This window comes from Tachypleus tridentatus, chromosome 2 (genome assembly GCF_004210375.1).
Source record: "Tachypleus tridentatus isolate NWPU-2018 chromosome 2, ASM421037v1, whole genome shotgun sequence".
NCBI classification, from domain to species: domain Eukaryota; kingdom Metazoa; phylum Arthropoda; class Merostomata; order Xiphosura; family Limulidae; genus Tachypleus; species Tachypleus tridentatus.
The window spans coordinates 102206906-102233338 of NC_134826.1; the positions used below are offsets into that span (position 1 = coordinate 102206906).

Consider the following 26433-nt stretch of genomic DNA (forward strand, 5'->3'; position numbering starts at 1 on the left):
AATTTCCTGCATAAATAATTTAATAAAGTGTGTTTAAAAGCCAGTGAGATTCCTCATTGGTAACTGTATGGTTTATCTTCTCAAAATAAACAAGTACGCTTCTGTAACTTAAGAAAACAAAGAAAAATTCTGGGTTCGTATATAGACAAAAGTAAAGAATCCATTAATCCAAAATTAGAATATCAGATTCGGGCTCCTTATTACCTCATGCAATAGCGTAATAAATAATTTCGGATCCCTAGCGTGATTGAACTATTTATAAGTTGTTCTGAAATGTAGGAAGTAATTCTGAGTTCCGTGCTGTGATGCAGCTTTTCGAAGAACATAGCGTCATCGTTAACTCATGTTACAATCTTCTCTTCGTGTCAAGTCTACAGTGTTAATGGACTTGCCCAAGTAAGAACGAGCGACTTGCAAGTCGTATACACTCAATAGTATGTGTCACGTCTTGTAAACATATAATCTACCAGAAAGTTGTTTATTTTGAGTTTTCAGTGTGAGATTACCTAAATAAACGTAAACGTTTTCCATTTCTATTTTAATTTCAGTAAACTGTCATGCATGTTAAATATGTTTATATGGTTTACAATTTAACTAAGATTTATTTCAGGAATTGTAGTATTTCGCAGGATGCAAACAAAATCTAATATGTTACATTTTAAGTGAAAATATTGCTAATGGTAAATAAAGTGTAAAAGGTAAATGTTTGTTTATTATGCATGTATAATGAGTTCTGGGTTGGACGTAACCTAGCGAATAATATGATTAGACTGTAAGTCAGATGATAATTAGGAATGGTCAAGTGGTTAAGGCACTCGACTTGTAATCTGAGGGTTGCGGGTTCGAATCCCCATCCCACCAAACATGCGCGCTCTTTCAGCCGTGGGGGCGTTATAATGTCACGGTCAATCCAACTATTCGTTGGTAAAAGAGTAGCCCAAGAGTTGACGGTGGGTGGTGATGACTAGCTGCCTTCCCTCTAGTCTTACACTGCTAAATTAGGGACGGCTAGCGCAGGTAGCCCTCGTGTAGCTTTGCGCGAAATTCAAAACAAACCATACAAGATGATTAGTGGTTCGCGAACTATTGCCGCAGAAAAAAGTGTCTTCATTCATGGTTCTGTGGATACGCAACAACGGTGACAGTCAAATCCCATTATTCAATCAGACAAGAGGTGGTGGTAGGTACTGGGGATTGGCTACCTTCCGTCTAGTCTATCAGTTTAAATGAGAGTTGGTTATGCATTAGTATATTTTCAAATTGAAAATAGGATCAACGTTTAAAATGTGCAATAAAAATGCATTTTGTCAATGGTCAAGATTAAGACAAGTTGTTTCGGTAGCTCATTGTCAAGAGTAAAAACTTATATGGCAAGCGGGTAGTTTTATCGGAAAGAGGCTTAAGTTATTGTATACCTTAAGAGTAGTGTAAATATCATATGTAAGAAATGAATATTTTCTTTTTATAACTGTGCTTTACAATTCACCTTACCCATCATTTTTAATTAGCAAAGAACTGTCTAATTTACAGCACAAACTTTCTGAAATATTCCATTCATATTGAGTGCAAGGTTCGTTCAAAATTATTGTTTCATGACATCGTATTAAATATGAGTTTTTTTTCAACAGGATATTCATTCACAAGTAGAAATTAGCATATACTGATTACATACAAAACCTTTGTGTTCTTTAAGACTATAGTTAAAATTAGTTTGCGCTTGAACTGTTTTTCTGGGAAAAAAATCTTATTGTGTATGCTTTTAAGGCATACTGAAAATAGAATTATATTATAACAAGATTTGGGTGTCATTATTTTGTAATATTCTAGAAATCCTGTATTTAAAATACTATTGCAATATAAATGCTGATCTGAGCGCAAATTTCTTGCGGTCTCTATTAGTTTACAATAATAAATCTCGGTTTTTGTCTGTCATGATAATAACCGCGCGCGCGGCCCGGCATGGCTTGGTGGTTAAGGCATTCGACTCGTAATCCGAGGGTCGCGGGTTCGAATCTCCATCACAACAAACATGCTCGCTCTTTCAGCCGTAGGGACATTATTATGTGACAGTCAATCCCACTATTCGTTGGTAAAAAGAGTTGTCGTTTGGTGGTGATGATTAGCTGCTTTTCCTCTAATCTTACACTGCTAAATTAGGGATGGCTAGCGCAGATAGCCCTCGTGTAGCTTTTCGCGAAATTCAAAACAAACAAATAATGTTTCTTGTTGTTTTTTTTCACTCGGTGATAGGCAATGTTAACACTAAATAAAAAGTGAATAATGAATCGTTACTTTATATACTTTCTTTTAGGAAATGAAAGTGAACTGGGCAAATTCACCAGGAGACACACCTAAACATGACTCAAGCAGTAAGTACACCCTTCCCGTTAAAAAAAAAAAAATCTATACAGATATCACTTCTTAAGTTGCATTGAAAATACGATGGTTTAACATCACGTTCTTCTCGGACAGGTCAGAGCATTTTCACTATTAATCTGTTTGTACCAGTATAGGAAGATAGTTTTGAACAATTTGATATACTAAAATGTAGTTCTAGTTCTAAAATGCGTCTAGTTCAAGTAATAAGACAGGACAGGATGTTCTCAGTACTCGAGAAGGAAAGGTGGATGTTAATCACTTGTATTTTTTGTGAATTAAAAGTACTTTTTCCATTATTATTTTTACTTAAGAATACTTTTTCCATAAAATAGGTTTAAATGTTTGTTTAAAAGACACGTGTATATTTTCAGTACAATGGATAAAAAATACATTGTGTACAGTTGCACTTTATTTTAATTTTTTGTAGTGTTTTGAGATCGTTGATGAAATATTTATGATAATTAAGAGATAAACTTAAAGAATGAAAACACATTTCATTATATTAATATTATTCAAATAGAGAGCAGTTAATAAAGCACTTCTCAATAAATTTTCCATGTTCAAAACTAACAATATTAAATGTTTCCACCCAGGTATATTTTGAGACATACAATTGCACATCTCAGAAATTCGAGTTGTGTTAGCTGTTTATTATTTGTGTCAGAATATATAAAATATTAATTCAAAGCCAGGACAGTGAAAGAGAAAGAACTATGGAACTACCATAATTATGCCAAGGTAGAAAATTAACTAACTCACTTAAACTTCTAATAGATATAAAGTGTAAAATTAATCCATTCTAATAGCTAGCAGATATAGGCTGTAAAACTTACTCTAACAAACAGTGATATAAGGTATAAAATTTAACTCATTCTAACTACTAGCGGATATATATAAAGAGAAATCATCTTAGTATAAAAACTATAAACAAGGTGTAAAATCAACTAATTTTAACAAATAGTGATTATGAGGTGTAAAATGAACTCATCTTAACAACTTGTTCACTGTATAAAACTACTTGTTACTATATAGTCAGATAAAGTTGCTATAAAAGCATGGTACCTTAAACACCAATAAATATAACCTGTTTTATCAGACAGGAACAAAAAGTACTTCTTCATTTGGCTTTTGTTATTTGTACATTTTTCTTTTCCCAACATTTGAAAAATAAAATGGTAACTTTGTTTCCATCGTAAATTGAATTATAATTCCACAAAGTGTATCTTGTTAAGAGTGATCCAGAATTCATGAATGTTTGTTGGTTTGACTATACAGTAAGTATTGAATCTTCTTCCTGTTCCTAACAAAAACTTAATTGGTATTTATTCATTAGTGACGATATATACATAGCTCAGGTTAGGCTATAGCCAACTCTTGGGCTACTCTTTTACCAACGAATAGTGGGATTGACTGTCACATTATAACGCTCCCACGGCTGAAAGGGCGAGCATGTTTGGCGCGACCGGGATGTGAACCCGCTACCCTCAGATTATGAGTCGCACGCCTTAACACGCCTGGCCCCAGAATTCATGAACGAAATGTAACCTGTAGATGGCAATTTTTTTCTCACTTTCTTTGATTGATTTTTGCTGTTAGGAATGTATGTGTGATTCGACCACGTGAATCGAAGTCATGAATAATGCGTGATTGTTTTTAATGTATTATCTGCATTGTAAGAATACTGTTATTCATGAGAAATGTCTCTTATTATATAAACTGTGCTATGCTCAGAATAAAAAAATGGAGGAAATCTTATCCTTTTCTTAAGTCGGTCTGCAGGGAAAATAATTTTCTAACACTTCCCTGAACTGTAAAGAAGAACGCGAGGAAAAAATATATCTTCTATTCTCTGGGCATTCCATTGCCAAATGGAAATCGTCTTCTGTTATGCACGTGGATTAGAAGCGATCGTACGTCTAACTGAAGCCAATAAGAGAAATCACGTGAGGGAAAAAACCCGTGCAATTTAAACTACTAGAAAAGGAACAATGTTATTTGTACTCAGGCTAGCTGACTTCGATGGTAGCTTAGTTCAGAACACTTCAGTTGCATGAACTTTACATTTTAACAGAAAGAAAACTATACAAGAAACGGAGCACTTCATTTATCCATTCGACCATTGTATTAAACGGTGACAAAGCACTAGACTTCATCGATTACACCATGAGACACCACACTGTATTCAGAAGCACTTTCATTCCTTCTTCAAGATACGTTCGTGCAGTCTATTGTTGTATGACTCAACAATATGGTCAGTATTAGATAACTCTCTATGTAAAACAGTTTACCTGTTATACAAGCAAAAACCTGACCAATACTGCCTGCAGTATATTCATCTCTACAATTCTAACAGCACAACAAGGATAAAAAACAACTGCCTTTGTAATAGGTGACAACAGTTAGAAAAAGATGAAGACATGCATTTCCATTAAGTCTGGTTGACCATTGGAATAACTAGATAAAGTGAGTGCGGTTTGCCAAATATAGAGCAAAATCAATCATTGTTTTTCACCTACTGTATCTTGTATACCTGTACCGTCATATACCAAATGTCATTCAATTCTTTAAAATTTCTGCTGAATGTTGTATTTCGTTTTGTCAGTGACCAAATCCGACCTTTCCTTTTTTTGATTTTCTGTAGTAAAAGCAACAGCAGCCATAGATTATTAGTAACCGTTCTTTACCTCTTCAGCAAATGAACAGAATTAGCAGTTACACATTTTTTTAAAGCAAGATATGAAGTGACCCAGTAGCCCACATCTGTCTTGTGTATAATACATTTTTTGTTCTCGCTCGTTCTCTCTCTCGATTTATTTTAGCATTTTCTCCAAACATACATAGTGATGGCATTATCACAAAGAACAACATTCTGATAGTTCATTTTAATACTCTGCACTGGTGTGAGTAGAAAGGTACAAGTTTCATGTTAGATTCTCGCGTTTTAAAACCGTATTTATTTTACATACATTATATGTGGTGTCAGTAGGTGCAGTGGTTCCACTTGTGAACATGTTCTGTAGTTCACTATATACATAATAATGGCGCTTTCACTAATATACATATATATACAGTTTGTAATACTTCGGTCTAAACTGAGCCATACAGTTCAAACAGAAACAAGTGTTTCTATTTAATTACCAAATTAAACTCAATTCTGCTTACAACTTTCTTACACCTCTCTATAATAAAATCTACCAGTCTAACGGTACGACGTACTTATTGTGACATACAGATAAGTGTAATTTTTGGCTCTTTACCTTTTTTCTGTCACTTGCAAAAAGTTTCTTTTTATCCTGTTTTGGCGTTTCGGGCAGCCATTCAAGTGACACTTGCGAGATATTTAAATGTAATTTCAAATTCATCATTCTTCTCACACATGTAAGTCTCTTGCATGTATTCAGGTTTACACTATAGACGCTTTGGAACAGGATTTGAATGATATTTGAATTAAGTGTTATTATGTGTACTGACTCGTTGCGTATCGTAAATTGTGTTGTCTAAACGGCCTTTCTGTATCGAGCACTATAAAGTGTACGAATTTTATTCTCTTTATTAAGTTAGTACATATAACTGAAATTGTGTAGGTGACATTTCTGTGTCAGGTACTATAAAGTATACTAATTTTCTTTACTAAATTAGTTCATATGACTGATGTCTTATGGACACTGGATGGTATTGAATGTACTGACTCACTTTACTGTGTAGATAACATCCCTGTCGTTTCCTAGATAGTTTATATCATTAGTATTATGAAATAGACTGAATCTCTCTACTAAGCCAGTGAAGCTCGGCGATTAGATTGAAATAGCAGTATTGTTAACAGCTCGTATTTACTCTTTCCATTGATGTGTTGTGATGTTCCACCATTAAAGTATTTTGTTGTTAATCTATTGGCTGTCACAAGAGCACGTGTGGAACATGCCATATAATTTTGTTCTATAGCCTATAAAAGTATAATATTATCGCACGTGAGTTGCGAATTTTCTACCACCAGGAATAAAGGTATTCCTCTTAAGTATTACCAAAGTTTACCTATTAGAAATAAGTAATTAAATAGTAAAATATATACATTTTTAATAGTTTATATAAAAATAAACCGTGCTCTAGGTGATATTTATCTAATAAATGTCGTAGTGAATGAATTCCAGATACGTAGTGAAGTGTTGTTTTAACTTTTTGTAATGTATTTTTATTAACTTGTCTAAATACTACAGTGTTTATTTTTTTGTACAGTATTCTCTGTGCAGTATTCGTTTTATCAGTTGCATTATGGCTGGCGCTAGGAGGGGTGGGCCTTGCACCCCTCAGTTTCACTCTGGCACATTCGTGTTCATACGCTCTAACGATTTAAAAAAATCGTATTACCAAGTCAGTCAAAGCTCCATTAGCATCCCAAAGGGATAGGAGCTTTAGCCTAACCTGAGCTATGTATATATCGTCACTAATGAATAAATACCAATTAAGTTTTTGTTAGGAACAGGAAGAAGATTTAATACTTACTGTATAGTCAAACCAATAATAATCTTATATCATTGAAACATATTAACGGAATGCTGTGGAAAGTCTTGGTATTTTTGGTTGGCTTCTTAATTGTAAATTCTGTGGTTTTATGAGACTTTTTGAACGTAGCATCCATTAATTATTGTGCTGTGCTGTCAATTTCTGTTCAATGTTTACATAAAGTGCAATGTGTTTGAAAACCATGCCACTAACACTAAGTGCCGAGTTTAATGGTACGAGGTGGAGTTTAAGAGTTGATGTTCTCATGAATATTACATGTGATTCTTCATGAGAATGATATCTCCAAATTAAGTAAAGAGATTTTTACTGTCGTATATGCAATTACGCGCTGAAAGCAGTTTCTTTTCTTTAATGTATAATATTATAGTAGCTACTTCAGTCTGTATTATAAGCCAAATGAGAAAAGGCCAAGAAGCATTATTGAGAGACTCGATTCTTTATTACCCAAATCTTGAAGTCTAAAATTTTTAAAAATAAAAGTCCAGTATGTTTTCATCTCACATTATTTAAATAGACACACTCAAGCTTTTATACAAAAGATATGATAAAAACAAAAATTATTATTATGTAAATTTTCTCTGACTAGACGTTGGAACCAGTTTGTTAGATGGTGTTTTTCATTAGGCTCGTAACTTTTGCAGCCCATCGTGTAATGTACAAGTTTAGATTTTGCCAAATGCTTTTTGTGTGAGAATGGGTTGCAATTTTTTACACATTGTACAAACTTAGTTTTTCGAAGTTTCATGTATTGACTTAAACTTTTGATCCACAACTGTTATTCACTATGAATAACTGAACTTCCTGAAGATAAAGAGTTTACCATATAAGGTCCCCTTTTCCAATGGCTCAGCGGCAGGTCTGAGGGTTCATAGCGCTAAAACTGGAGTTAGATACGTGCGGTGTACAAAGCACGGACAGATTATATATGTAACTTTCTGTTTAACAACAATTTCTCTGATTATCTTCGCATGTTGACACTCAGTGCATCAAAATAGATCTAATATACGAATTATCATTATATAAGCGTTTCTGGAAATCATGTCTCGGCACTTATACTGTATTCTCAATGATTATTATTAACACATAAAAAAGATGTACAAGCTGAGCTTTCTAAACACGTAGCATTTTCAATATCTCTTACAATTATAATTATACCAATTTTAAGAAATTAGTTTGTGGTTTGTGAAAAAAATAAAAAGTTGTGGTCATTAATAATAGAAACATTTTAATTTTTAGAACATCATCATATCTTTGTGGGTGACTTGAGTCCAGAAATAGAAACAATGCAGCTTAGGGAAGCCTTCACGCCGTTTGGAGAAATTTCGTAAGTACTATTCTTCAACCACTTTCTATCACTAGTGGAAGAACCAATACGAGTGTGGAACCCTGTCTTTTAATCTTCATTATGCATACGAGTTTGTTGATTTTTCTAAGACAACCTAATTAAACCTCAAGAAGTACAATTATGAAAGTACTAATTTTGTAGCATTTCATATTTTTCTCTAACTATGACCAGAAGTTTATTTCTAATTACGAGAAATTTATTGTTTTCAAGCCTGATAGATCTTTGTTGTTTTGGCACTAGACTGTGCGCGTGCTCGTCAGAGTAATCGAATTACCACGGGAACGAGTCCTGAAGCGATTAACCCTCTGAATGAGGAGAATATTGATTTAATTATAACCCTTGTGGAAAATGTAAATCATTCTGCTTACTGGAAAAACGTTATAGTATTTAATTGTTTTATATTTTATTCGTCATCACAATCAAGTTAACTCAAGATAATCAGAAATAAAATTTAATAAGCCTAGAATCCTTGTTAGAATTCCTTTCATGCTCCCATTTAAAAATAGTATTAAACACTAATAGACCTCAAAGTACGTGACATTATCAACTTTTAAAAGCATTTTTTGTGTTTTTAATAGTCTAAGGACGTTGGTCAAAATGCATGAAGTTTTATCCTCCTAAAATCTGAATTCGAGTTTTATTAATAAAAAGGTATAAGAAGATAAGTACAGGCTATTCATGCAAAAAATCTATTTCGTTGAATATATTTTAGACCACAGGAATCGGGATGGCCACGCGTTTGTCGTTGTTGTGTGAATTTCAACTTTTTTCTAATCAGAACGACATGTTATGTTGCAAACAGATCACTGTTCTATAATGTGTCTTCTTCACTCCCCATCGAAACTTTAAAGATTTTTTCTCCATAGCACCAAATCAGGCCTCAGAATTGGGAAGGTGGCGTTCTAAGAAAGAAAATATTTTAAAAAGGCATCCAAATAAGATAAAACGAATTTAAAAATACCATTTTATCTTGGCTCTCTGTACTTATTATATGATTAACAAAATGGAATGTTATAACAAGCTTTATTCTCCGTCATATATTTTTATTAGAATACATATTATCGGAAATTGTATTTATAATTGAATTTGACTCCTTTCCTAGCCCATAAAATTTGTTTTAACTCAGTGAAGAGAAGGTATTTCATGACAGCTTCTTTAATGGCTTAGCTCGGTCATAAACGGCGTTTGATGCAAAATATTTTTTAACTACGAGTTTTTATAAGGTTTGTTGATGTTTTCGAATATCCAACATTCAAATCCGCGATATACTTCTAAACACTTTCCACGCCTTCAGCTCTGAGCGCGTTATAAATGTTTCTTTCATTCAATTTCGCTATTTCGTTAAGAGTAATTGCGTAGACTGAAGGCCCTGTTGGCAGGTTTTTCTCCACACGATGGTCAACAGTTCCGAGTTAAGGCTGGCTGTTTAACCTGTGTGAAGCATGAAGTGACGATTAAATATCTCTTAGTGATTTGAACTTACAACGGTGTGTGGTTGTTAGTACCTGAAGATGGCGTCTGTTGAGTCCGAAAGCTCATGTCGCAGGATTTTTCATGAAGTTGCTACTGAAGTTTAATTCCTGATAACCCAACTTTACGGGTATTTAAAGTTCAATTAATGAAATATTTACGTGCTCTCGACAATTCCAGTAAACATAGTTTCTCGTGGACCCTTTTTTAAAGTGGTCAGTGATGCACTTATGAATTTAAAAAGCCAGCACTCTTGGCCAAATGCAGCATGTCTTTGCCACACAATCTAAACATGGCCACTTTTGACACCAGAAAAATCGAAAACTATTTATATCACTGCTTGGGACCTGCAAGAAGGTATTTTTGTTTCAAATCCTATGCAAGTTGGTACTTTTCTCGTTGGAAAATGAACAAAAGGTAAAAATTCCAACATTCTATCTCTGTCTTTGGGACCTGCAAAAGAGTGAATATCTTTGAACTAACTTACATGTAGATTTGTCAAAACAAGGATAAACGAGACCGAAGCCCTTAAAATTATGAGTTTATTTAATATTTTAATCTCTCCCGCTGAAATTACTAAATGTTTATATATATATATATAACGATGTATGTATGTATGGGACTTGTAATAAAGTATCTTTGTACCAAATCCCATGTAAATTAGCCGAAATATGTCAGAGTAATTGTGAAAAAAAAAACCTAAAAATTATGCTTTTATGGCATCTTGACCACCCACCAACAATTTGTTTGGGAATTTCGCACAAAGCTACTCGAGGGCTATCTGTGCTAGCCGTCCCTAATTTAGCAGTGTAAGACTAGAGGGAAGGCAGCTAGTCATCACCACCCACCGCCAACTCTTGGGCTACTCTTTACCAACGAATAGTGGGATTGACCGTCACATTATACACCCCCACGGCTGGGAGGGCGAGCATGTTCAGCGCGACGCGGGCGGGAACCCGCGACCCTCGGATTACGAGTCGCACGCCTTACGCGCTAGGCCATGCCGGGCCACCCCCACCAACAATAACATTAGTCTTACAGAACTGATGCGATATCCACGCTCCCCTAGCAACATGTACGTCACCAAAACTGTCTTAGGGATTCGTTTCATGATGCATATTTCTTTAAATACGTGTACACTTGTATTATTCTAGAATATTATTATAAGAATTCAGTATTTAACAAGTTAATTATTCATGCAAGTTTTGAAAATAAACTGTATTACATTTACTCATTATAATTATTACTTACGTAGGCCCTTTTCAATAACAGTATTTCACTTTATATGTGTCAGCCATACAGTTTATGTACTGTATCGCACTGTACTGAGCAAACCGCTACAACCTTTGGAAGTGTACAGAACGTGATTTTCTAGTAGGACGTTTGCCTGGTCTGTACTGTGTAGGACATTAAGGTACATAAGCATTCATAGAATACTGAGAAACTAGACCCCTGAGCGTTCAGTATGTTTGAATGTGTTATGATTGTGCCAGTGATAATAGTTGCGCACGAAAAGCACCCTTCCTTCGATGAGAACTCTTCCTACATTGTTCTTACAGCTTCAGCTTTTTTTTTTTTTTTGCTTGTTATGCTTTTCTGAGTTTATTCATTCTTTAAATTTAACTATTCTTGTAAATTGTATATCTTTAATTGTTATTTATAATTTAAATAAATGTTATTTGTTGTTTGTTTGTTTTTGTTCAGTAAAGCACCTTCACAGTATTCCTTCCGAAGTTGAATAAGTTCTTGCAATCAAAATATTTCTCCAACTTCTTGTGCTTCTTTTTTCATTCTTTATTGATCTTCCACTAATTCGTTTGTTTGTTTGTTTGTTTGTTTTATTTCGAGCAAAGCTACACGGAGGTTATCTGCACTTGTCGTCCCTAATTTAGCAGTGTAAGGCTAGATGGAAGGCAGCCAGTCATCACCACCCACCGCCAACTATTGAGCTATTTACCAACGAATAGTGGAATTTATCGTTACTTTATAACATCCCCATGATTGAAAGGGCGAGCATGTTTGGTGCGACAGGGATTCGAACCCGCGACTCTCAGATTACGAGTCGAGCGCCCTTTAACCACTTGCCCATGCCAGGGCCTTCTAATAGGAGACTCTATTTCTATGTTCGTAGAGTAACAACTTTTCTTACTGTTAGTTAGATACTGATGAAGGTTCAGTGATGTCGAGAAAACCCACTTGTATAGAAATATATATGCAAAAACGGCTCGTTTGGGTTGAGAAAATATTTTACATAGTTCGCTCTTCTATGTAAAATATTTTCTCAACCCAAACGAGCCGTTTTTGCATATATATACTGATGAAGGTTGTTTGACTGAAACAATTGAACATTTAATTATTGCTCCTTGAAGATATTTTAAGTAGTTTCTTTCCAATTTATTCAAGGTATATACGTATTTCTTTATTTGTGTTACTTGGTGAAAACTAGTTGTGTTGGCAAGAAAACCTATGCACAGAAATAAGTACGTCCGATTTGTTACATAGTAACTTATAGCAACCACCTGTTTGTTACTTACCACATGTCATATTTTAATATGACCGTAAATTGTCAAGGAAAGTCTTTTTTTCATATACTGTGTTTCATTTTCCACTAACATGTACAAAATGTTCAGGAATATAGAATACAATGAAATGTGCAGTAAATTAGAAAAACGCATAATATATGTTTTTGTTATGAGTTCTGATCTTCGAATACCGATTATGGTTATTATTATACGAAAAATAAGAAAGTTGTATATAATATCGACCTTAACAAACACGTAGCGGAAAGATTCCCTGCAAGATGGATGTCGAGATTTTAGTTCACTCTCCCTAAAGAAAATCAATGCAAGTGACATATTCTTCCTACCACCCAAAGAAAATTATTACCTAAGTTATGTTTAATTGTTGATTTAAGGAATTAAACACCACATATATTGTTGTATCCTAACAAGAAGATAAAATAACAAGTCACTGTGTGTCTGTGTGTTTCTACCTATCTAAATATTGTGTATTTTCGATTTGAAAAGAAATTAAAACTTTCCAGTTGCGAAACAAAAACTACATAAATTAATTTTGCAATATACGCAAACAGACACTTAATTAAGGCCCGGCATGGCCTAGCGCGTAAGGCGTGCGACTCGTAATCCGAGGGTCGCGGGTTCGCGCCCGCGTCGCGCTAAACATGCTCGCCCTCCCAGCCGTGGGGGTGTATAATGTGACGGTCAATCCCACTATTCGTTGGTAAAAGAGTAGCCCAAGAGTTGGCGGTGGGTGGTGATGACTAGCTGCCTTCCCTCTAGTCTTACACTGCTAAATTAGGGACGGCTAGCACAGATAGCCCTCGAGTAGCTTTGTGCGAAATTCCAAAACAAACAAACAAACAAGACACTTAATTACTCAGTGACACTCCTCAGTGAAATAAACAACTTTTTTAAGTTATAGATTTTATACGAAAGAAAACGGAATCTGATAGTTCTTAGATGTCACGCGTTTCTTATTAAAGCTGATTCTGTTAACAGTTATTATCGTTATAGAAGACTAGAGATTTTTATCCTTAAAAGCTAACTAATTTTTGTCTGTTTGATTGAATTTCGTCCTAAACTACACGAGTGCTATTTTCAGCATGGCGGCCGGTGTAGGCTCGCTGGACCCGCTGATTTCCTTTAATAGTCATTTTTTTTCACACAGACGGTGTCATTAGCTGTGTTTTGCAGCACGGTCGATCTATTTTTGGTATATATGACGAAATTTTGAGGAATATTACGTCATTCGAAATTGCGTAAGAAGGGCAAAGAGACCAGTCAAAAAACAACTTCTTACCATCTCAATGAAGAAAAAACGGTATCAATGGGGTCTGAAATACAAGATCTGGACGCAAGAACAATGGAGGAAGGTGTTATTCAGTGACGAGACTCGTTTCTTCGTACAGGGTCAAAGAAGTCTGCATGTTCGCAGATCTCCAGGTGAGAAACTTCAAGAATCTCACATCAATCAATTCGTAAAACATCTCTTGAAGAAGATGTTTTGGGGCTTTTTCAGCTACTTTGGCATCGGAGGCTTACATATCGTAGAAGGTATGATGCGAGGACCACAGTACATCGAATTTTTGCAGAGAAGAGTCGTTCCACAATTGAAAAAGAGATTTCCAGATGGATCTGGCATTTTTCAGCAAGAAATGGCTCCGTGCCACACATCGAAACTTGTGAAGAATTTTATGACTACAACGCGAATAAAGGTGCTGGACTGGCCTGGAAACTCTCCGGACTTAAATCCTATTGAAAATCTTTGGGCGATTTGTAAAGAAAGACTTTGGGGAAAAGACTGTACTACGAAAGATAAGCTAATTGAGGCCATAATTGAGGTGTGGTACCGCGATCTAAAAATTAGTAAAGATTGCAGTCAACTCGTGGACTCGATGCCAAAGCGGATTAATTATCTTCTAAAAAATAAAGGCGGTCATATCATGTATTAATTTGTGAGTAATTTTTGGATGCTCGGAAATAAAACGCAAAAAAAAAGTTGAAAAAATTGTAATTTTTCGTCTTGTTTCAATTAACTTGCACAAGGGTGTAACACCGCCAATTCTTGAGATATTCTCTAAGACCGAAAAGTGGGATTTAACTGTCACTTTTATAATGCACTCACAACCAAGAGCGCAAATAACTAAACACTCAGCTTCACAATCCGACACACTAACCACTCGTCCTAGGATTCGCTCATAAGTTATAAATCCTTAGGTAAAACTTGTGTTTTGTACATTTTGAATTTAAAGAATTTGTGAGTTATAACTAATTATTAATTTAATATTTGGTAGCTGATTAGTTTATATTCCCTACTATCATGCAATAGGAGTTCCGTTTCCAGAAGCCTTAAAAGTTGTAGCTTGTAAATTCTTTAAAGAAAATGTCACTTATTCTTTCAGTGCAGGGGAGACAAAAACAACTAGATGGGGGAGAGAAGGCTTGACGAGTTTCAACGTTTACAAAACACAAAAAGTATTAGGCTGTCCAGAAATAAATGTTAGAATTCTCACTATGACGTTTAGAAGCTGAATATTGAGTAACTTATCGTTGGTTGGTTGGTCTAATCCAACGTTTGTCTCTTACAAGGTGTCTCAATTGTCTTCTGTTTCAACTCTATCTAGAGTAAGTTTCACAATCCCAAGGCAGCATGGACAAGAAGGACTTTCGTCTGATTTTCCTCTACAACTTCAAACTTGGACGGAAAGCTACCGGAACATCAGCCAGCCATTCGACCATGAATCTGTTACTGAACGTACAGTTCAGCGTTGGTTCCAAAGGTTTCGAAAATCGAGGAAGGAAGCCGTCCTAAGATGAAAACACATTAAGGGAAGCATTTGAGACAAATTCTCGCACCACAGTACGTGAGCTTGCAGAGAAGCTGGGCTCAAACAAATGAAGCATTGCCAACCACCTTTAACAACTTTTTGAACAATAAACGCTTTCAAAACCAGGCAGCTACAGAAGAAGCTTTGAGGGAGCTCATTTATTATAGAAACTCTTTATTTCTACAGCAGGAGAATAAACAGCATCGTCACACGTTGGTAAAAGTGTGTTGAAGCAAATGATGCTTACTTTGATTAAAGCACGTTTTACAACACTGGTTTATACTTTTCTAAACTTCGCAGTTCAAAAACGACATTTATTTCTGAACAGCCTAATACCTGTTTGTACATAACAAATTTTATTTTTTTCTTTATTTAAGTTGTATAAAAAATTACACAAACTTTGCATAAAAATTTAAGCCTAATGGACTACATTTAAATTTGAAACCGATAATCAGACTTAGCTGATTAAAAAGAATGGTGTGTCGTCATTTTGTGATATTCAATACATATCCACTTGATTCTTAACAACACCCAGGTGTCAGGAGGATTTTTTTTAGGTTCCAGTGATATAATCTCATCTGCAAATCGCAATGATATATATAATTATACTTACAGTGATTCAAAAACGAAATCCAGCTGGTTAATGTTTTAGTTTCGAGTACGTTTTATTTTATTTTCAACGTAATTTCCAAAACAAAAGTGAACTACATGCAGTTTAAAAACAACGTGCCATTTTCAGAAGTTTGAATTACTCTGTGCCACTAAATGCTGTGAAGTAGTTTCTGATAAACACGTAATGCTAATAATAGGATTCCACGTACTGTTTCAAAAATAATTTTAATAAATAATGTCTTTAATTTTCATTTACTGTTTTATGTAAAGAAAAAAGAATCGTAACTTAAAGTGGCTGTGTATACAAAGAGAAATATGTCAGGGGAAACCTCTGCCTTCTAGATCGTGTTTTTTTGCATATGTATATATATATTAAACCCATGGCTCTAATTCTGTTGTCCGTTTCGCATTCTAAAATGGGAGAGGGGGCGAAGCGGTAAAGATCAAGTTGCAGTATTATAGTTTAAAGTAAACAAGTGATACTATGTTCGGTTAAATTATATTTTATTTCAAACTTTAATTAAATTACGTTAATTATCGCACTTGTGTCGCATTTCTGTGCATGAGAATCAGCTATCTGATTATGGGGTACTCGAGAATATCTTTGGCTCATTTGCTGTGAAATTCTCATCAATGCTATTTGTATATCTACCAGTTTGACTGCCAGTTTTAATTTCATTTTATAAGTCGCACGCTTAATCTTTTCTGGCCGTACCCTTTTTCGAAACTTAGGTGTTTTTGATTAGATATCACGACTTTCTGTCAATATACACCAACAAACCACATCAAGTAAGAAATGACACTCGATAGTAATCAACATTATCTCTAGGATCGCAACTCTATTATTCGGAACAGATTCATAATTTACAGAACCCAGCACAGATTTTAAAATATAAGGTGGTAGTTTTCTTCTCGAAAACAATGTTAATAACTGGCTTTATAGTAACCCGATGGATACTAGGTTAACAGTTTCTTGTCATTACCCACATGCACTCGGTACAGCCGTATCAAGCATCATTACATAAATTAATATCATGTGACGCTAAACACTCTTTAATTAGGAGAATTTCATAAAATTTAGCAAATTTGTGCTTAAATGTTGACAATGAATAATAACCGTCCACCTATATGAATATTTTGTAAACTTAAACTGGAAAATGCTAACCTAAATTGCTTGGCCTTACCAGTACTACCGTATCTGAACATGCTTTCACCCTATAGTTTTGCTGCTGTAGATCAGCCGTCTTTAATCTAAATGATTAAAAACTCTCCACCTTTATTGTTAGGCGAAGATATAGTACGAGTTTCAGACGATAGCTTTCGTGACTTTTTGCATAGGCGTGCACAAAATTTTCGTCAAAACTAAGCTGTTTTTGTTGAATAACTTTGCATGTGTGTCTTATATTTAGACCAAGTTTGACACGTACTTGTAGATTATAAATACCTATCAGCGTATGAAAGTCTAAACACTCCATAAAAACTAAGTATGTGTATCCGTCAAAAACGTTTCCATAACTTCGATGCGAAGAGAAAAAATAATCAAAATTGGAAATTATTTATATCTCGTTTGATTCGTAACGGGTTACCTTGAAATTTGGTATGTGAACACATCTTAAAATATGTGATAGTTTGAATTACAAACTCCGTGCTACAGAAAATTACTAAATTATCGTTCCTGTTAATAACATACAGTGTGTCCGGAAGGTGATTTTTTGTTTGTTTTTTGGCCACGAGACACAGGTGTTTCTTGATCACTATAATTTAGGCTCCAAACTAAAGTGTGCTAGACCTACTGAATGACAAAAATAAATGGTATTTTCCTCCTTTTTATCCTGATTTCTTTCAACAGAAGTACTTTAATAGTATCGAGCTGTTAACTGGTCAATTGCCCTTCTTCTTCAGATGATTCTCGTGGTAATTCCCGTTGTAAATTCATTAGTTGTTTGTCATTTTTTCACTCGATGTAGGTACATTTGTTACAACTCTTGTTGCTTTACTCCCATCCAGAGTATTACAATCGCTATTGCAGAAAACAGTGTAACAACCCTTTTATCTAAACACTACAGTGTGGAAAATAATGTATATATATATATATCTTCTATTTAAACACTACAATAGAAAACATTAATTCTGATGGCTCCTGTATAAATACGGTGTTAAAGAAGGCAATAATAGTAACAGTTCTTGTATTTAAACGCTTCTATAGAAGACAATAATGCTTACAACTGCTGTATCTAAATGCTACAAGAGAAAAAAAATAATGCTGAAAACTTATATCTATAAACGCTGTTATAGGAAATAATAATGCTGAAAACTTATATCTATAAACGCTGTTATAGGAAATAATAATGCTGATAGCTCTTGTATCTAAAAGCTGTTATATGAAACAATATTGTTAACAATGTGTATTTAAACGCTTATATATAAAAATTGGCTATTTCGATTATTGTATCTTAACTGTATGGAGAAATATTTGACTTATGCCTTCGATATTTCGTATAGGGCAAAAATATTATTTTAAGCAAAATTATTTTTAAATCCTGGTGGCTTCAGCAGATTATTAAAGCTCTGAATCTTTGTTGTTGTTGTTTTCAATTGGAGTTGCTGTAATGGAGAAAAATGTATATTATTAACTTTGTGGAATATTGTTATTTTAGACAAGTTTTTTTTTGTCTATTCCAAATTTCAACTTTTACTGAAAGTGAATGCAGTAAAGTGTTTTTGTTCATCATGGTACATTGTCATATTATCTATATTACGTTTTTATTATTATATTATGTATATGTGTTTTTACATTATCCATGCTCCCGTATTTTGATATACTCTCCAACAGTGTTATGTCTGCGGACTTACACTACTAGAAACCAGGTTTCGACACTCGTGGTGGGCAGAGCACAGATAGCTCTTTGTTTAAGCTTGTGCATAACAACAAAATAAACAAACGTTCTTGTAGTAGCTTAAAGTTCTTTGATAGTCCTCTCGAGAAATCTCTGTTTAGTCTGCGAGCAAGCGTCGGGTTTTAGCATTGTAGTGGTATGAGGTTATTAGTTAGTCCACTAGAGAAATCTTTGTTTAGTTTGCAAATAAGTCTCAGGTTTCGTACTTAACAGCTAACAGACAAAATTGATTTGTATTTTTTTGTAATTGGGTAGGTAACCGATGTTATAAGAGACTGTGTAACCAACAAAATCATAGATCTACAATAAATTTCGTGCATAAATATACTACAGCACTTTTCTAAAGGATCGGCTTATCGGGTCGATTTGAAAGCAGCATTAGTACAATTAGATACCATTATGTGGATATTAGCGAGAGTCGATTGTTCTTTTCGTGGGTTTTATTGCGTGAGTCTGAAGTACCAGCAAGCACAAACTTGCAGGTGAAATTTTGAAAGCAGATTAGTCAAGAAAATTCAGTGCATGTGATAGTACTTGAACAGAAACTTTTAGCAATAAATATAATGGCTTGCAGAAAATTAGACATCGGTTAAATAGCGAAAACCATGAACAAGAGCGTAGGGACTACTTAGAAGGAGACACTCTTATATGATGTTGCTAAATTGTTGATTGCATCTCAAAGCTCGGCCTTCCTAATAAGGACACGGTAATAAACTTCTGCTTAGAAAAATCGTCATATTCCAGTTGGATTACGTCCATGACCTAGTGCAAATAGTCCTTAATTGAGAAATAAACTACAAACTGCAAGTCGTCAGAATTTTTACGCAGTCTGTTTACGCTTCTACAGGACAATATGCGACGAAAATAACAACAATCCCTCCCATACTTTTCCACATCCTGACACATCGGGCAGAACATCAATAATTAGACGTCAGTTCTCTTCACTGACGAATTCAAATCCTGTCTTGATTATGAGGACATGATTGTCGGTATCTGGGCGAAAATTTCTTTGTTGCATCGTGTTTCAGGACACATCATGTAGTTAGATACTTTATTTTAGGTACTTTAGTTTGGTTCTTTATCCGGTAATGAGATATTGTTCTGGTTCAGTGGGGCCAAACTTTATTTTGATTGATGACAGTGCCGTCAATATTAAGCAGAAACCATTACTGCTTTGGTTTAATTGAAAGCGGTCTAGAATATAGATTGGCAAGGGAGATATGATGATTTGAACATGCTGAAGATGTGTTAGAGAAGTCGATGGTAGCTCGTCAAGTTCACTCCGAGAATGAACTCGGCTTCCACAACTATTTGTGCATCTTTTTAATCATATTTACGGTGTTAACAAAGTACCATTATGTCTGGTGGCAAACAAACGCGTACAGTATTTGATTAATGAGATGTACAAGCATTACTAATGGTTTGTCTCGCAGCAGGCAACTACAAAACGTATGGTATTTGATTAGTGGGATATACAGGCGTTGATAAAGACTTGTTGTTTCTCGTGGTAGACATACACTTTACACATCTCATGCAAGCATACAAAGTGTGTCTTTAAAAAATTCAATGAACTTGATTATTTAGTTTGTTGTTTACCAGTGAAGAGTTTACATTGGTATCAATGTCATTAATGTCTTCTCTTGTTCAGCATCATTTTCCACAACTATTCAGTAACTGGTACATTATGAAACTCCTCTTTATTAAAAATGTTGGAAATGCTGATTCCTAGCAGAAGTTGGTATAGTCTAGAAAAATTGTTTAAAATATCATACCACAGTAATTTTGAAGTTAAGGTTATAAAATCCATAATTTGACAACCAAAAAAACTGTGGTATTGTTTAATTCTTGCTATTTAACACCAAAGTTTGGTGACACCAACTCTTTAAGGTATGTGATGAAACGTCTACGGCAAGCGCTTTTTCATACTTGTTTCAAAAATGTAGGTGGCGGACATAATACTTACATGAGCAACCACGCAAGGCTTGAATGAACAAAGTTTGTATCACGAATGGAACTGAGTCAGAACGTTGTCTATTCCAGTTCACCTTCTCGACAATAACTTTATTTTACAGAAACGTTTTGTGAACAAACCGCACACCATTAGGTTTGGTGTCATTTTTATCTCCACCATCCAACTCTTCTTTCTTCTTAAAAATTATAAGTTCAGAATTCGAAAATACTTCTAAATTACTTTTCCACTAGCTTTATCTATATTTTGAGTTGCTAAATCATTTGAGCCTTAATTGTCTCTCCCGCCCGATAAGTATAAATTCAAGTATTTTTTCTCAGCCGTCGTGGTTCAAGCAGATAAAGATAATTAAAATTTTGGCAGTCATCCTTCTCACACTCTCGAACAGCCCATGTAGTTCTTTATGTTAATGATGGCAGAACTTAGTCGCTCTACCCGAACATACATGTGAAGGTTCGTTCAAAAAACAACTACTAGCAAAGAATTAAATTTGTGCACATAAAACTTAAGTTTGAGAGACAACAGAAGTGTTCAAGTTTGTCTAACAACATTTAGATTTTCTAATACGTGTAGTGATAATTTGCTCGTGCTAGTGAATAAAGATTGTGGTATAATTGTTAAATGTAAACAAATTCAGCACTTCTTGCGTGTTATTAGTCTATTTGTACAAACATCGTATAAACATATTGTACAAATGTATCGTATTAAGTTTAACAATATTGATAAATTTTCGAATACAGCACTTCATTTTGTGTCATTTCAATATTAATTAATGGTAGACAGCACATGCGCGGAAAGTGTGAACGCGGTTACAAGCCGCGTATTCTTTACAGCGAATATCACACAAGAATATTTCGTGTTTAGATACCAGACGTTGTTACTCAATCAACTGCACATGTACAGACCACGTTTTTGCGACGTCTTGTTTATGCAGACTAAAAATCTGTTTTCATTCTGTTTAGTATTTGTGTAACACCTTGTTTACCAGTGTTGTAATATTGGTTTATGTGTGATGTAATATGTTGTTGTTGTTTTTATTTACCCATGTTATAATATTAGTTTACCTTGTTGTAATATTTATTTTGTTTTGACACGTTTTAATATTTGTTACTTGTATTGTAACATGTGCTTTATATACATGTATATATTTTTGTTTCACCCATATCTGTTCTAATTTGTGTATAACTGCTATAGTTACATTGCAGAGTTGCGAAGGAACAACATGTGACTGTTAAAGTAGGAACAGGTGTTTAGTCAGTCAGATTGTATGATCAATATACTCCAGGTATAGACTTGCACGCACCGGTTACCAGAGCAACCAGCTGAGAGAATAAGCGTCGATTTCAGTCTTATTTTTCAGAACATATTATAGCGAGAGTTTTGCTTGGAAACAAACATGTTCTATGTATTTTGATTATCTGTTTGTGTAAGTAGGGAGTGGCGTAGAATGATTTTCATGGAGAAAAGTTGTCAATGTGGAGTTTTAAGAATTTCTTGAAACTCCTGAACAGGAGTGTATGAATTCAGTTGCATTTGTTAAGGGAAATATATTAAATGATTAGTTTTTTCATCTTGAACGAAAGTAACATTTCCCGAACAGCTGTGTGCTGTCTTGCACAGATAATTAAAGCACGACAATATTGGTAAGGACGTGCTACGTCTTTGATACGTCAAACACAGCTGATGACAGTAGTTATCCCTGCACCTCAGACGTACACGCTTATTGGCTGCCTAAGCGAGAGGAATAGAAAGGGGTAGAGACGATGCTATCAAAGACGATAACGTCAAAGATCCTTAAAGTGTCACGAGAGGGCGCATTGTTAGGAACAGCTTCCTAGACCGCCATGATAGGGGTTGACGAACGATTACCCTTTAGTTCCAAGAAGTGAAATAAAGGACATATTGGTAGGCGGCCACCACATGATAATTCAGTGAAGGGAAACAAGCATAAACTTCGTCAACATGACTATAATTAATACAGTGTTGCAAAACACTAATTTATTAGTTAATTACATTTCCTGACCATTCATATCTGAACCATTCCAAAAAGGATGCTTCATGATAATTCATTAGTTCTACACATTTAGTGAAAATTTATATTCAAATAGTGCAGAAAAAAGTGTATTAAATATCGTGCAGTAATTAAAATGTATACTTTCACTAGTTTTACTTTGTAATATCAATATAACGTGAAAAATATATCATTTTACACGCGATAACTTACAGTTTTGTCTTTAAAGAGTTTTACAAGGGTTGGACAAAACTGTAATTACGTGATCAATGTCTAGAATTAATTGTATTAAAACTATTATTATTATTTTAACAACAGTCTTAGTGCCCGTAAGATTTTAACAAATCTGCTATCTGTTATTTGAATGAAATCACGACATACATTAGACTGCAAGAAATGTGATTAATGACTATTATAGGATAGCAATACTTGACATTTTTTTCATAAATATTTGAAGACTACACTTTCTCGCACATATGTTGACAATGATAATAACCATATTACAAGCAACTAAAACTTATCATTTTCTGTAGAATATTCACTTTGTTCAAATCATACCATGCAAATAAAACTCATAAAACTTTGGAGTCATATTTCTAACTGATGTCATTAACACTGAAAGCATATAATCACCAAATAACGCTTTACACACTGACAGATAACCTTATATTGACTCTTTACCAAGAATAGAGGGGTTTGTTTGTTTGTCTTGAATTTCGCACAAAGCTACTGGAGGGCTATCTGTACTAGCCGTCCCTAATTTAGCAGTGTAAGACTAGAGGGAAGGCAGCTAGTCATCACCACCCACCGCCAACTCTTGGGCTACTCTTTTACCAACGAATACTGGGGCTGACCGTCACATTATAGCGCCCTCACGGCTGAGAGAGCGAGCATGTTTTGTGTGACGGGGATGCGAACCCGCGACCCTCGGATTACTCGTCGAGCGCCTTAACCGCCTGACCATGCCGGGCCTAGGGATTAATAGAATTTAAAGTTCAGTTTGGTCACAGTCTTACGTGTTTGATATTCAAGACCACAAACCAGCTTGATTTTAGAAAGTGTATGGTGCATAAAGTCAAGTTTAAAAATATTTCTTGCCTTTAATGTTCGCTAAAACAGATAGCACTTTAATTTTAATGCATAGAAAGTTTTTATTAAAATAAAAATTAATTATAATACACTTGTATATGTATTCGTCTTATATTTAATATTGAAAATAAACAATACGTCAATCCAGTATTTACTTTTCAAAACCATAAATGTGAATTGACGCATTTCAGTTAGATATAATATTTGTATTTAATTAGACTGTACATTTTTAAATGTGATTATCAATTATAATATATTAGTGCCATCTATGTATTTGCGTTATCCATAATATAGAAAATAAATGGTTCAAAATCTACATATTTTTTTACATAAATGTAACGTTCTCCATACTTTATCTATGGTTTTTGTATGTAAAATATTCATTTTACCTTATGATACAAAACACTTAATGTATATCTGTGTGTGTGACCGCCATAACTCCAAGAGAAAATGTTTGTTTGTTTGATTTCGCGCAAAACTGCACATGGGCTATCTGCGCTAGCCGTCCCTAATTTAGCAGTGTATGGCTAGAAGGAAGGTAGCTAGTCATCACCACCCACCGCCAACTCTTGGGCTACTCTTTTTACCAAGTGGGATTGAGCGTAACATTATAACGCCCTCATGGCTGAAAGGACGAGCATGTTTGGTGCGATGGGGATTCGAACCCGCGACCCTCGGATTGCTAGTCGAGTGCCTTAACCACCTGGCCATGTCGGGCCGTCCAAGAGAAAATAACCCAGCAACCTGAAATTTTGCAACTAAGTGGACCCTGAGGGTGTGTAACTTTGTATTATTACTCATCCACTTGCATGTGCGTCTTTTAATGAGGCAAGCTAGCAAAAAACAAAAAACAGAAAAGAAGTGATTCTTTATATTACAAAATATGAATAAAAATCAGTCAGACATGCACATGCACATCTTTTTATGAGGTAAGCTAACACAAAACACAGAGAAAATATCTTGTTCTTTATATAAGAACTTCTAAAATATAGAAAAGCCAGTGTGTTTGATAACAGTGCATTCCAAGAATTACTTTTATGTCATTTCTCTTAACAACAAAAGTTTAGCCTAAGTACTATGTGCTGAAAGTATAAAATTAAATGTATAAACTACAAAACTGGAAAAAAATATTTGTTGATTTTTTAATTTAGAGTTTCTGTTGATTAAACAGGTTTGTTTTGTTTTTATTAAGAACGTTAGTGGTAAAAGAGAAAATTCTTTAATTCAGAAACAATTTAAATTTAAAATCAAGCCTGATTTGACCCACACGTGCTTTTGAGGGGGGGGGGTAAATAACGTGACGTATACTGACATCCAATTCTTTATATAAAATAGTGGTCTAGCATATATCAACCTAATAACCAGAGCAAAGCTGGTATTTTTGCTAGTTCTCAGTATTTGATGGGGCATTTCAGTTACGTACAATTATTGAATACTTTCTACTGAATTCTACGCCCTACAAATAGTCAGAAGCTCATACTGTATCAGTCAGCATAGAATAAATTTCAAATTAAAAGGTCGATTAAATTCTAATTTATGATATTATTTACTCAGACTACATATGCATGTAAAGTTATGAGATTTCATTATACAATACAACTAATTGTGTACTTGAATGGTGATAGAGTTCTCTCTTTCTAATTATTGATGACAAGCTCGGTTACACATTCAGACATGTCGTAATTTTTAATATCTGTACAACAAAGAGTCTAAAGGTCGCATTTGAAATATAAATATCCTGTCCCTCTCTCCACAAATAATTAGACTGGTGTAGTTTTTCTACATTTAAGAAGGAATGATGAACCAGTTTTTAAATGCAAATATATCGTTACATGTATTTCTTTGCTTATAAATCTAATTTCCGTATTTCTTTCACATCGTAACGTTTGTTTCAGCCATATTCATTATATTGAATATTCATATTCGGCAATTCAAGGACTATGGAGAAAAAAACTGTATCTACTCAAGAAAGGTATCACTTTTTCTTTAACATAATGGGTTTGTTTGTTTGTTTTTGGAATTTCGCACAAAGCTACTCAAGGGCTATCTGTGCTAGCCGTCCCTAATTTAGCAGTGTAAGACTAGAGGGAAGGCAACTAGTCATCACCACCCACCGCCAACTCTTGGGCTACTCTTTTACCAACGAATAGTGGGATTGACCGTCACATTATACACCCCCACGGCTGGGAGGGCGAGCATGTTTAGCGCGACGGGGGCGCGAACCCGCGACCCTCGGATTACGAGTCGCACGCCTTACGCGCTAGGCCATGCCGGGCTAACATAATGGGAGGAATTTAAATAGTGCATCTCAGACATTAGTGTAATTGTGCAAAACAAAACTGAACAATATTTTCTTTTCGAATAATGGAATCGTGTAATTCATATTACATGTGTTAATAATGTCTCCTCTTTTCTGTTTACGTATAGATTTGATTATGTTGGTATTGATATGACATCTGTTAAATTTTTCTTTGTTTTATCAAATTCAAAATGACACAATTTATGTGCACAGATTTCTCATTTTGATACTTACTTAAACACTATAGTTCATAATAAAAAATAGTTGAATAAATAGATTAAACCAAATCATATTTATAACAATATATATGTGTACTGTATTTTGCAGGTACTGAAAAGAACAATATCAAATCGATTATCTTAATCAAACTCACCATTCTTGTAACATATTAATTTATAGATTAGCATTGACAAGAATCAATAAATTTATTGTTTAATATATAATTAATCAAATACTCATTGAAATGTCCCATCGAATATTGAACATGTACATAT

General features: G+C 34.5%; 1 protein-coding gene across 17 annotated transcripts in view; it reads left to right on the top strand.

Moving 5' to 3' along the window:
• The window catches only part of LOC143244712 (nucleolysin TIAR-like), a 204816-nt gene that overhangs the window by 147859 nt on the left and 30524 nt on the right, over positions 1 to 26433 (top strand). For all 17 annotated transcript variants that reach the window (XM_076489841.1, XM_076489857.1, XM_076489840.1 and 14 more), the window contains 2 exons: positions 2312 to 2369; positions 8137 to 8224. In XM_076489841.1, coding sequence (XP_076345956.1) covers positions 2312 to 2369; positions 8137 to 8224 — 146 coding nt within the window. The remainder of the gene's footprint in view (positions 1 to 2311; positions 2370 to 8136; positions 8225 to 26433) is intronic.